Source organism: Eretmochelys imbricata, chromosome 9, assembly GCF_965152235.1.
Source record: "Eretmochelys imbricata isolate rEreImb1 chromosome 9, rEreImb1.hap1, whole genome shotgun sequence".
In the NCBI taxonomy this organism is placed as follows: domain Eukaryota; kingdom Metazoa; phylum Chordata; order Testudines; family Cheloniidae; genus Eretmochelys; species Eretmochelys imbricata.
In genome coordinates this window covers 99155668-99167945 of record NC_135580.1, presented here as the reverse complement: position 1 = coordinate 99167945, position 12278 = coordinate 99155668, and the positions used below count along the sequence as shown (strand labels likewise).

General features: G+C 51.0%; 1 protein-coding gene across 1 annotated transcript in view; it reads right to left on the bottom strand.

Moving 5' to 3' along the window:
• The window catches only part of HS6ST2 (heparan sulfate 6-O-sulfotransferase 2), a 236013-nt gene extending 228935 nt beyond the window's left edge, over positions 1-7078 (bottom strand). Inside the window, exon 1 of the mRNA XM_077826600.1 lies at positions 6570-7078. Within this exon, the coding sequence (XP_077682726.1) occupies positions 6570-7078 (509 nt within the window). The remainder of the gene's footprint in view (positions 1-6569) is intronic.
• Between the last annotated feature and the right edge of the window lie 5200 nt (positions 7079-12278).

Genomic DNA, 12278 nt, shown 5'->3' with positions numbered 1-12278 from the left:
CTCTGTGCAAAATGCTTTGAGACTTCCCCAATCAATCAAGTGACCCAAGTCAGTCAGGCAGCCATGACCAGGAAAAGGTACATGTCTTCCTTTTCACCAGGATGCCAGGCAGCTCGGACAATCCCCTGACAATAGATGGCACCACTCACAAACAGATATCTGATCCCCAAGGAGAGGGCCCAGCCGACCCAGCCTCCCCCTACCCCTGGCCAGCTCTTAGAGGAGACCCAGCAGCCACCACCTCCACTCCTGGCCATGCCCTAGACAGCAGCATTGCCTATACAGGAGGCAACAGCCTAGGGCGCCAGCATCCCAGCCCAAGAAAGGTGGTGCCAGGGTCCCAGTGCTGTGGGCTGAGAGTGGGGGCCCCAGTGCTTCCCCCAGCCTCCTGCCCTTGGGGAGCAGCAGCGGGGTGGGGGCTGCAGCCCGGATCCTGGGGCTTTCCATGGGGAACGTGGGCAGTGGGAGCCTGCAGGGCTACACAGTACTCTCCCCTGCCCACCCCCGCGCTCTCCAGGCTGCACTCTGCCCTAGCACCAGGAGCCCGGGCTTGGCACATAACTGGCTTCAGCCCTGCACACCTGGCCATAGCTGGCTCTACCTTCTGAGAGTCATGCCCACAGAGAACCCTAAGCCCCATCACCTTCACCACCACAGGACTGGAGAGTCCTCCAGGTCCTCTCCCTGGGTCCCTTCTCTCGGAAAACTCTGCTTGCACCCCTGCCAGTCCCAGCCAGATGCAACTCTGGGGAAAGGAACGGCAGCCCTCACTTCCCTCCAGTGCCGCTGCACCTGCTTCAGCAGCAGCTCCACCTCACGGGAGCAGGAGGGAGCCGAGAGAAGCTCGTGTTCCTCCCCCATTCAGCCCAGCCACTGCAAGTCTATGGGGGAAGCTGTCAGAGACAGGAGCTTCAGCCCCTAGCTCCCCCAGCTGGCACGTTCTCCGGGGCGGGGGACACGAGAAAGAGAATGCCTGGAAAGAAGGGTCCTCGGCCTTCCAGTCACTGAGGCCAGCTGGGGATAGGAAACTACAGGAGATCCCGCATCCTGCTCCAGGAGCTGCAAGATTCTGGAGATAATGGGGTGGGGAAGGGGCAATAGAGACAAGACAGGGGAAGAGAAAGCACCTGATAGAGGGAGGGAGGTCAAGAAGGGAAGGGAGCACAGGGAAGCTGGTACAGGGGGAGCGCAGAGCACCAGGGACAGAGGGGAGAAGAAAATACAGAAAATGGCTGGGACCCAAACAAAAAAACTCCCAAGATGAGACAAGAGCCATTCCCTGCCCCCTCCCACCATCCATCTCCCCCACACACACCAGGGTGCAGAGGGGTGGAGAGAAAAGGAAAAAAGCCAAACCGAGCCAGGGAGCGTCGCCAAGTTTTTCTGGCTATAGAAGCAGCTGTCACCAGTCAACGCCCTGGGAGCCAAAAGTAACTCACGGCCTCCATTATTCTAACTCCCCACTCCACCGCCCTTTCAGAAAACGGCCTCTTAACTCAGGGCTGCCAGTGCCCCGACCAAGCCTGCTTCTCCCAAAAAACAGGCCAGGCCAACATATCCCTGCTCTGTGCCTTCAAGTCATCAGAGGTGAGCAAGGCATGCCCCCGTCCACCTGACCTCACCAGGGCAGCTTGTAACCCGGGTGCTGGGAACGTCCCCTGCCAGCTCCAGTCAGCCCGCATTGTTGTGTTTATACGGGGAGGTGGGGGAAGCCCCAACGTATTAAAAAAGCCTTCTGCTGCCTGCCTCCCCACTGCAGCATTTCTGTGGTAAGACACAAAGGTTTGGCCAGGGCAACTACTGTTGCCAGCAAGGGGGTTCAGTGAGCACAAGAGACCGGCTGGGAGGTGAGCGGCCATAGCAACATACAAGCCAGGATAAGGATCGGTACAGTCACCAGGAGCCAGGGACAGAGCAGCAGGCAGGAAACGGGCAGCACTAGTCGGACAGAGGGAAAAACACCTCCTAGAAGCAATGTTTTGGGAGGATTTCAGACGCAGCCTCTGTTGGGAGGGACAAGGGTCAATCAGGTGGAATCGAAGCGGAAGAGCAGGTGATGGGCCCAACAGGAGCTGGAGAGAGGGGTTTCCAGCGGGGAAGTGAAGCAGGGCTGGAGGTGCCGCCGGGAGACTCCACCACAAGCGAGGGCAGGGCAACCAAAACTAGCAGGCGCAGGCCCAGAGGTCGAGCAGAGGGAGCAGCCCCCGAGAAGGGAGGCGGCCAACAATACAGTTGCAGGGCTTTGACCGAAGATGGTCTTTGCAGGACACTGAACTGCTGCCATAGAGCTGCAGGGCTTGTGAGCTCAAACCGCTTCATGCTGAGTTTCTGTGGTGACACAGTCTGTTAAATGCTCTGCAGTTTCCCTCCCCCTCTTCTGACTCCAGGCAGAGATACAGCCTTCTGTTTTCCCTTCAGGACTAATTCCATTATCAAGGAAATAATTTCCAAGATGATCCACATAAGCTCTAAAGCTCTCTTCATTTTCATTCAAATGAAAGTTCTCAGGTACACTGCAGCCATTTTAATAGGCCTGTCTGGAACTTACTGTTTTCTTTCTCAGGGATCCAATTAACTAGGATTCTTCCAGGAACTACAGACATCTTATACAAACTGTGTGTATATAATGTCTTCTGCAGTTTCCACGGTATGCATCCGATGAAGTGAGCTGTAGCTCACGAAAGCTCATGCTCAAATAAATTGGTTAGTTTCTAAGGTGCCACAAGTACTCCTTTTTTTTTTTTTGCAAAGACAGACTAACACGGCTGTTACTCTGAATATAGACATCTTGTAGCTCATCTAACTGGATCAGACCTTTGTTGCTAAGTATTTGCTGCTGTGTCTTAAGATAATCACAGAGCACCCATTTGGATCTTAACAAAACGTTCAACTTTTGAACATAGGAAAGGCTGCCAAAGAGTGACACATCAAGACAGTAATCTAACCAGCTGAGAAGAATACAGACTAACACGGCTGCTACTCTGAAACCTGTCATACTTTTAGCAGTTTCTCAGCCCAGAGCCCTCTTCTGACTGACTGGATGCAGACTAGAATATTAGTTGAAACAATGAGCGGTCGTGCCCATTCCCAGGCATTTCTAGGATATAAGAATACAGCCAGATGTACACATGTGCAATACTATTAAAGTAAGAATCTCAGACCTTTTGTAAGCGTGTATCAATCTTGTTAGCCATTTGTACATACCATGTATCTGAGCACTGATGTGGACTACCGATTCCAGGTCAGCTCATGTGGTTACACTGAGATTATTCACCATTACTACAGAAGTACATTGGGCAAAGCACATACCTAATTATTATTAATACTTCTCTAGCTCCTCTCAAAATAGACCTATTTAAATTCAGAATGGAGCTATTCTGTCCAACAAGTTTTTATATTTACGTCTGATGTTGGTGCTCAGAATCTTAGCAGAGGTCAGCTAATCACTCAGTAGCTGGTCATTGCTATAGCACCAAATAAATTAATACAAGATAATAAAACGGAGGATTTGAAGGGACTATTGTTTATTTAAAAGATCTCTTATGTTCCTATATTTTTAACATTTAGAAGTTACAGCCCAGTTAACTGCTTATCAAAGACATTATTTGAAAGAATAACTGTAGCTATTTAAGCAGGCTGGGGTAATGATTTTTTTAAATTATATAGCAACATCATTTAGAAGCTTTGTAGAGAGCAGGCCTCTACTAACTGTAGTCGTATCAGAGCTTTGGGGGGATTTTGCCCTGCTCCCCCACCACTCAGCTATGGCCTTTGGAGTGGTGATTGATCACAAGCCATAAGTCACAGGTGATGCCGATGTACTGTACGGTTCGGCGGGATGGAGAATCCATTGTTCTGTTTTGAACTATCTAGTCGTATACACATTCACAAGCCAGTTCGTGTTCCTGTTTTGAATTGGAGGATGTTCAGTAATTCAGCAGGAAAAACATAGGTGAACCCAACCAAAACCCCCTATGTAAACACCCATCCTATGCTTTATGGGGCATTAATATCCAGGCTCAGATCCAGATTATTACTCTGCAGCTGAGCCCTGGCTCCATAAAGGGCAGGACCAAAACCCTGTAAAATGTGACTAGTCTTTGTCTTTGGGGGCAGGGATGAGTCAAGGGCAAGGAATCCCATGTCTCAATTAGAATTCCACAGACTGGGCCCATCTCATTTAGAAGCGATTCAACAAAACTGGAGTGATCCCTTGTTGTGTATTTCCATTGATGTTCCCCCCCCCCCAAGAAACAACACATATTTACAAAACAGGTAAAACAAATTCCATTAACAGACGGCTTGGAAGGTTCATGATCCTACCACTCTGCAGCTAACACAGTGGAAGATCCAGAGGAAGAGGAATTAATTCTTAATGAGATTGAATGAAATTTAAAAGCAGCAGGGAAAACAAAGCATAAGAATCCTAACGGCTAAAAGTCTTTTAAAAAGCCTCCCCTTGGATACAGGAAGATAACGATGCTAATCATTTTTCTACTAGATGGCAGTGTAGCGTCACCCTATATAAAACAAATTCTAAAAAGAAACTGCATTTTATTTCAAATGAATTTGTGCTTAGACTTGAATGTTCATATAATGTGAAATATAACTGAACCCTCCCCTCCCCTCCCCCCACATTGCAAGGGCACCAGACATTAGTTTAATAGTGACTTTAATTCTCTGAGAAATTAGAAACCAAGATATCAAAGGAAAAAGAATCCATATCCTGCTCGTACACACTGTACCACATTCCGAGCCACACCGTGACATGTTCCAAGCTACAAATGTACAAGCTCTTTAATAGGTCACAACTGACTCCCTGTGATGTAATCAACAGATCTTTCACAGGTTTCAGAGTAGCAGCCGTGTTAGTCTGTATTCGCAAAAAGAAAAGGAGGACTTGTGGCACCTTAGAGACGAACCAATTTATCTGAGCATAAGCTTTCGTGAACTACAGCTCACTTCATCGGATGCACAGTATCTGAAACGGGTTGTCATTGTTTAGAATGAGACTAATTCACCTGATCTCTTTAAAAGGTGACAACCCCCTTTAAATATCAAAACTGCAATAGCTCGAGTTGGCAACTTCAGGACAAGGTACATGGATGAAGAAAATGTTAGAGGTAACCAAAATTCTGAATGTAAATCCAAATCCAAAATAAATGAAGTTGGAGCTGAAGGCCAATCCAAACGATAGCAAGTAACACATTCAGTGATTAAAGTAACCTTGCTTTGCATAGCACAGTGTTTATTAATGCTGAACTCAAGGCACATAAAAACGCTGCAGCTCACAAACATGCTGAAAATCGCATTATTTATGGTCTAGTTAAGGGCAGTGGCACCTTGATAAGAAGGCAGCTCAGCACACTAGGTGGATCTGCAATAGAGAGCTGCAATACGATCATCATCGGACCGATTTTAGAGTTCTACTTAAAGCCAATGGGAGTAGAGGGGCTCAGGACTTGAGGGGGAGCGAATAAGGTCCCATTTGTACATTAACAACAATGAGATCCTAATGATCACACTCAGTGAACTCTTAGACTTCCCACCAGATCTTTATAAGCGCCCCAGCCAAATCTGCCTGCGGGATATCATTTAAAACATTAAACTCCGAGCAAAGCGATCCACCAAGTTTTACTGTAGTCAGCAATTTACGGCAAGCTAAACTTGCTGCAGAATCCCCCCATCCAGTCAGTTTGAAACTGGGCTAGCGGGAGCTCTACCTTAAACACCAGACTTTATCCCACCCGAGCTCTCCCTGCACTTCCAGGGTTGGTGGCTGTGTTTGGTTGGGACTTCGTGCTTGCTATTCACTGCTGATCTGTGTACTGGGCACTAGATATCTGGATGCAGGGACACATCAAAGCAATCCAGGGAGCGTTATCGCGCTGTGGCTAGAAGACAGGACTGCCCATTCCTGATTGTAGCACCCTGCAACAATGACAAACCTTTAATACCAACAACTGTGTGGAGCATTGCAATGGCGTGGGCTCAAGCGGAAAGCTATTCCCGGGGCTGCCCAAAACCTTGCACAGACAAAGCAAATTATGCTTTAAAAAAACAGGATGGCTCAGAAGCACTCTTTCTGGGCAACCTGAAATTTGGGTCAGGCTGCAAGAGTAATGGCATTTAAAGAGCAGAGACAAGTAGCGCTCTCCTCTTTGCGCTAAGCAGCGATGTACTGCGGTAGCACACTGCGTGCAATGCCCGAGGACGAAAAAGCCGGGATCCCTGTGGCTGGATAGAGGGGATGAGATCTAGTCTCCATCTACAAACAGATGCTGGGGGGAGGGGAGGGAGAAAGGAAGGGAAATAAGTGAACCCGGGGGGCAATCAGCGCGGCTGCGGGAGAGCTGGATGCTCACGGTCCCTGGATCTTTACGGTCCGGGGGCACATTACTCGGCACCCTGCAGGTGCTGGAAGGGGCGCTGCTGAAAACCAGGAGGCCTTGCACCCCATTCCTCGGGGGAGACTAGGGAAGGGGGGGGGGGCGGCTTTTCCTCCTAGCAGCGGCCCCCGCGCAGCGCAAATCCAGGCAAGTTGCAAGGCTGCGGGCCGGGGCTCTCACCTGGAGGGTCTGCGCTTGACCTCCGTCTTGCCGTCCACCACGGCCGGGACGCAGTTGGTGAGCTCGGTCCAGTCGGCGTGCAATCCACAGCTCCAGCCGGTGGAGAAGCGGGAGAAGAGCCAGGTCTCGCGCTTGCCCGGCCGGTGGCAGGTGCATTTCTTCTGGCCGGCCCTGCACTCGCAGGGCTGCTCCAGCTGGATGTTGCGCACCAGGTGCCGGCCGAAGGTGGTGCCGCCGGTCTTCTGGATGTGCAGGAAGACGATCAGGTCGTCGCCCTTGATGTTGAAATCCACCCGCCGCAGCAGGTCGCGGGCGGAGAAGTTGAAGCGGGGCACGAAGCGGGCCGGGGTCTCGTCCTCCGCCCGGTAGGGGTCTGCCCGCGAGGGGCGGAAGGCGTGCAGCCGGAGCAGCGGGCACTCGGAGCCCGGGCACACGTACTGCAGCACGATCACGGCGAAGAGGAAGAGCATCACCAGGGCCAGCAGCAGCCTGCCGGAGCGCTCCTCCATGGCGGGCGCGGGGGCGCCCGGCGCAGGCTGCCCGCGCCGCCAGCACCCCGGGGCGCCCCGCGCGCAGCCCCGGCCGCCAGCCGCCCGGCTCCCCGCCTGCCTTCCCGGCAGCCTCAGCAGCGCGGCGCCCGGGGAGACGGGGACCCTCCCTCCGCCTCCGCCTCCGCCCCCGCCCTGCGCCCGGGGAGCCGCCCCCGCCGCTGCGCCCGGGGAGCCTGCGACCCGCCCCCGCGCCCGGCAGATGCGGAGCCTGGGCGGCCGGACCCCGCCCCCGGCGCCAGCCGGCCTCCCCGGCTCCTCGGGCGGCCAGCCCGGGCCTGCAATCCCCGCCCCGCCCCGCCGCGGCTCCGCCCCTCGCCCCGGCGCCGGGTTCCGCTCCCGGGGCTGGGGCCCGCGGCTGCCGCGGGAGCGGGGCGACGCCGGCGGCCCTGCTCCCCCCGCCGCGGGCAAGGAGCCACCCCCCTGCCCCGCCAGCCCGCGGGGCCGGGCAGGGACCAGCCCCTGGCAGCGGGACGATGGGGAAGAGGGCTGCAAGTCCTGCCTTCTCCTGGCCCCCTCTGCCCAGGCGGCCCCCAGCCCCGGGGACCTGGAGGGGAGGCAGCTGGGCTCAGAAACGAACCCCTAAACGTCCCTACCCCAGCGAGACCCTTCACCCCCCCCCCCCCCGCATCCTCTTCTCAGGGCCTCTTCCCATCCCTAGCCCAGCCCCCAGCAGCCAACTGCCCCCTTCTTCCCACCAAAGAGGTTCCCACCCCCTGCTGCTTTCCTCTTCCCCGCCTAGCACCCCATGCCTCTTCCCTGCCTGCTGCCCAGGTGAGGTATGTCTACGTGGCCCATTCAGTCTGGGCTCAGATTCCGGTTTTAAGTCCAAGCCTCCCCCACCCTGAAATTAGTGTGACTGGCGCAGGAACCCCTCTGGAGTCAGGCCCGCAGACCCTAGTAGGGGGTGGGTCACAGCCCAGCTCTGGGGCACCAGGGTATCCCACACTCCCCTGGGGCTGTGCTTCCCAACCCGTCCCTTCCAACACCTGCCAGACCTCCTGGTTTAAAACCAGCTGCTCAGCATTAACCCTTTATTACCATGTGGCCTGCTCATCTGCAAGCAACAAACACAGCCAGTGTTAACCCGTATGCTGTAAGATGACGTCCTGAATCAGGCACGCTGCTGGGTGGCCAGAGAAACACCGCCGGATTCCACTTTCGTAAGCCGTGGCAACAAGGGCTAGGCGTGGTCCCCTAGAAAGCAGTGGGGAACAGTGACTCCTTTTAGAACAGTGTCATTCACTGGGAATAATGTCCTAGCTTGTCCCTGAAAGTAAAGTCCCGATCTCCAGCATACTCTGGTATCATGCACCCTGCCAGTGCATCCAACTGTAGTGTCCATAAATCTGTCCCTGTGGTCAACCATATGCTCTTTGCAGTGAGCAAGCTGTTGGCATATAAGTCCCATCAATGGCCCCAGCACAGTTTGGAAAGCCAACAGTGATTTCAGGGGCATTTGTCATGCCTGCCATCTTTGCATACATCACAGTCCTGATCATCTCACAAACCTCTGCCATAACTGATTTGCCAACTCCAAACTGGTTAGCTACTGACCTGCAGCATTCTGGGATAGCCAGCTTCCAGATGGGTGTAGCTACCTGCTTCTGGACCCATGTGGCCTCCCTCCTGTGGGTGTTGTGGCACTGGAGGGCAGGGACAATCTGATCACAAAGCTCCAGGAATGTATGATTCCTCATGCGAAACATCTGCCATCCCAGGGCCACATGACAATGTGATCTCCTCCGTCTGTGCTTGGGGCCCTGCTCCAGAAGTGCTGAACAGCCTGGGTCAGAGCTGACATGCCAGTATTCCCCACCACGAGATGCCTTCAGTTGTTCAAAAACTGCTCCTGAAATGTCCACCAACATTTCACAAATGATCCACCTGTGTCCCAAAGTAGGACTGAGAGCATGAGGTAGGGAAGTTCTTTCACCAGAGCAGGATCCGTGCAGGCCCTGGCTGCTGGGAGGGTATGGACACAAAACTGGTTCAGCGGGTGTGGCTCACTTCTGGTCAACTCCTACGGAACGGCACCCACAGAAGCTGAAGTTCTGACTTGGGTCTGCATAGTGTAGAATGGATGTGCCAACATGGTTGTGAAGCACGGGCATCCATTGTAACATGAGTGTGCAAGCACCGGCTTAGATGCTCATCACGTTCTTGGCTTTCTACTACCTCTTCTCTCCTCACATCCCCAGGAAAAACACCCAGGACTCCAACTACCTCTTGATGTCTTTCTCCTACCTTGCCCTCAGCCTCGTCTCCCTGAGAGAGACACTCTCTTCCCCTTACCAGAAAGAATCTCCTGCTGCCCCTTCCACTTCTTCTGCTATCCCTTTCCATTTTCCTCCCGCTGCTATTCCCATCCTCATTGCTCCACAAATACTGTCTTATCCCTCATGTCCTGCCTACCCTAGCTGCTCCACCAAAATCATCCGCCCGACTGCTTCTTCTCTACCTCCCCAAAGATGCCATCCAACCTCCTTCCTGTGGCAGAGGGCCACTTTACCTGTTCCTTGTAATGCCCCTGAGATATCCCGTCACCAGCGCTCTGGGACAAACCGAAGAAGAGATTTACCCTGGGGGATCCAAGTCCAGGTTTTAATTAAGCAGACCTCAGTGCATGCTGGGGCAAGCTGTGAGGTAGGTCTGCAATATATAAGGAATGGAGCTCCTACCTGTGTACCTCACAATGGTGTCTCGATGCTTTGAATCAGTGAGCCTTCCCATAACCAGAGACCCCCTACTTCAAAGCCTGATCTGCTTTCACTATATCATCCACTATTTCATATACCTCGGTCATATCCCCCTTTCTCTAAACAGAAGAGTCTCAGTCTTTGTAGTCTTTATCTGCCTTTAATCCTTGTTGGTTCCCATCTCTGAATTCTCATCTCTTTTTCTGCATTATCCTTTTTGCAATAGGCTGCCCAGGACTGATTGCTCTATTCAAGGTGCGGGAATTGCCTGACCAATTCATCGAGTACTACTGGTTTATATAATGGCATGAGTATATTTTCACTATCACTGTCCATTCTGTTCATCCCATGTGCTAGCATTTTGTTTCCTTTTTTGAACCCTGCTGTGCAATGAGCAGAGGCTTTCACTGAATTGTGCACAATAACATCCCATTCGGTTTTCCCCCCAAGTGGTTCCAGTTAATTTAGAACCCGGTAATGTGTATTTTGTCTTTCAGCATGTTTTGAAAGCACTGTGTACAATTAAAGTATTCTATAAACAAAAATAATAATAATAGGGACTCTGTGGATTTATCGCTGATTAAAATCTTTTGTATATTTTATGCAAATTATGTTCAGCCCTCAGGCTCTCGGCGTGGTGCCAATGAGGCTTACATGATGGTATGGTTGTGTTCCACTGCTCGGAGGGCATGCGGGAGTCACAAGGAAAAAAAATCACCATTTACTATGCTGTTTGCAAAACCATCTTTATCCTGAGAGTAGGAAGGCCCAGGATCAAGTCTAATGCCTTGGCATACCAAATACTGAGTTTTTGTCTCTCAGGAGTGACTCACTGATTAATTACCAGGGAACCTGGGCCTCATAAGTGACCTATGACAGAACTTTAAACTTAGGCCTGTGCTTGGAAGGTTTTTTGTTTCCCATAGAATTGTTTGTTTGTTTTGTTTTAACCTGAGAATCATTAGGACCTCATCGATTCTGGCCGCCTTTGGTTTTGCTGCAGTATTCAAGCCTGTGTATTCTTTGCTCTCACAATTGAATGGAAAGGACAGAGGTGATGACTCTCAAAAAAAGGCTTCTTCCTTCACTCATTCAAGGTAAATAAATAATAAAAACAAATGGCCAATAGCTGCCAGGTTTAAACCATCTGACAAACTCCTGTTCCCGCTCAGTTTTCACTCTCTTGGTGCTTGTGATGTCTTAATTGCACTAGCTGGCTAATCAGCTTAGAGTTGAATTTCTAATATAAACAAGCAGGAAAAAACAACTTTTAAAAAATCTACCAGACTTTTATCCACCACAAAGAAGGTGGGGAAAAGGGTACAAATCCTTTACCTGCTATTCACCTTTAAGTAATTTCACTATTTACAGGCAGCATTCTGCAGAGATATCTGGTTTTTTATCCTTGAGAGCCCTACCCCGTCTTTCCTGACTCTCCAGTTGTCTCTAATATTTTGAAAACATTTACACTCACAAGAATAGGCAATTTTGTCACGAAGATTCTAGGCATGACTCTATTGAGTTAATTTGTTTCTGTTTATCTCTCTCTTTCTCCAAAATGAATGAATTGCACCATGCAATGAAAACACTGTGTTCGGAAATTCAAGCTTTAAAATTATAAAGACTTCGCTGCGCTTTATATTCATCACTCTCACACAGGAGTCTATACAAAAAAAAACCCCATTTGCTCTCCAGCTTTATTTATTTGGCTTCATGAAAGAACAAAGATGTGTTCTGGGTTAAAACTGATCCTGAATGCTAATACAGGAGAATTAAAAGGCGGGAATAATGTAGGCCTAATGTCTGCACTAAATTAATATATACTATAAAAGACATGATGCATACTGGGTTGATGTTCCCAACAGAGCCATTATTTTGGAATGGGCTAAACAAACAATGATCATCCTTTCACTGATGACAGAGAGTCTCCATTTCGCTGCCTTCTCACCCACAGTGGAGAGACATGTCAAGAAAGGCACTGCTTCCCAGGCGACAACCAGGGGAGACACAAGGCTCATTTAGGCATCAGGCCTCGGAGCTGAAGAAGTTAAATCCATCCCTGATTAGATAAAAGGGAAATAGAATCGGACTCTTGGGTTATACTGTAATGTGGTGGTGTTGGAGGCTGAGTTCAGCCTTACAAAACAGTCAAGAAAACTTGACACCCGGAGTAAAAATTGAGCAGCCCCTCCATGCATGCTGAACACCACCCTATAATGCATGTCCCCCATGCACGCCCTTCTAAGCACCTACACGCCTTCTGTCTTCCTTTGACACTCATCCACACTGCATTCATTCTCTACCCAGCCCACCAGATCTGTCAGCCTTAGCAGCATCTCTTCACAGCTGGTGAGAGCTCACTCTCCCGTGCAGCTGTTGCTGCCTACTACCCCCTTCAACTCTCAGCTCCTCCGCCAGTCCCCAGATGGACCGGAGGTTCTGCTCTGCCCCATCCCTTGGCC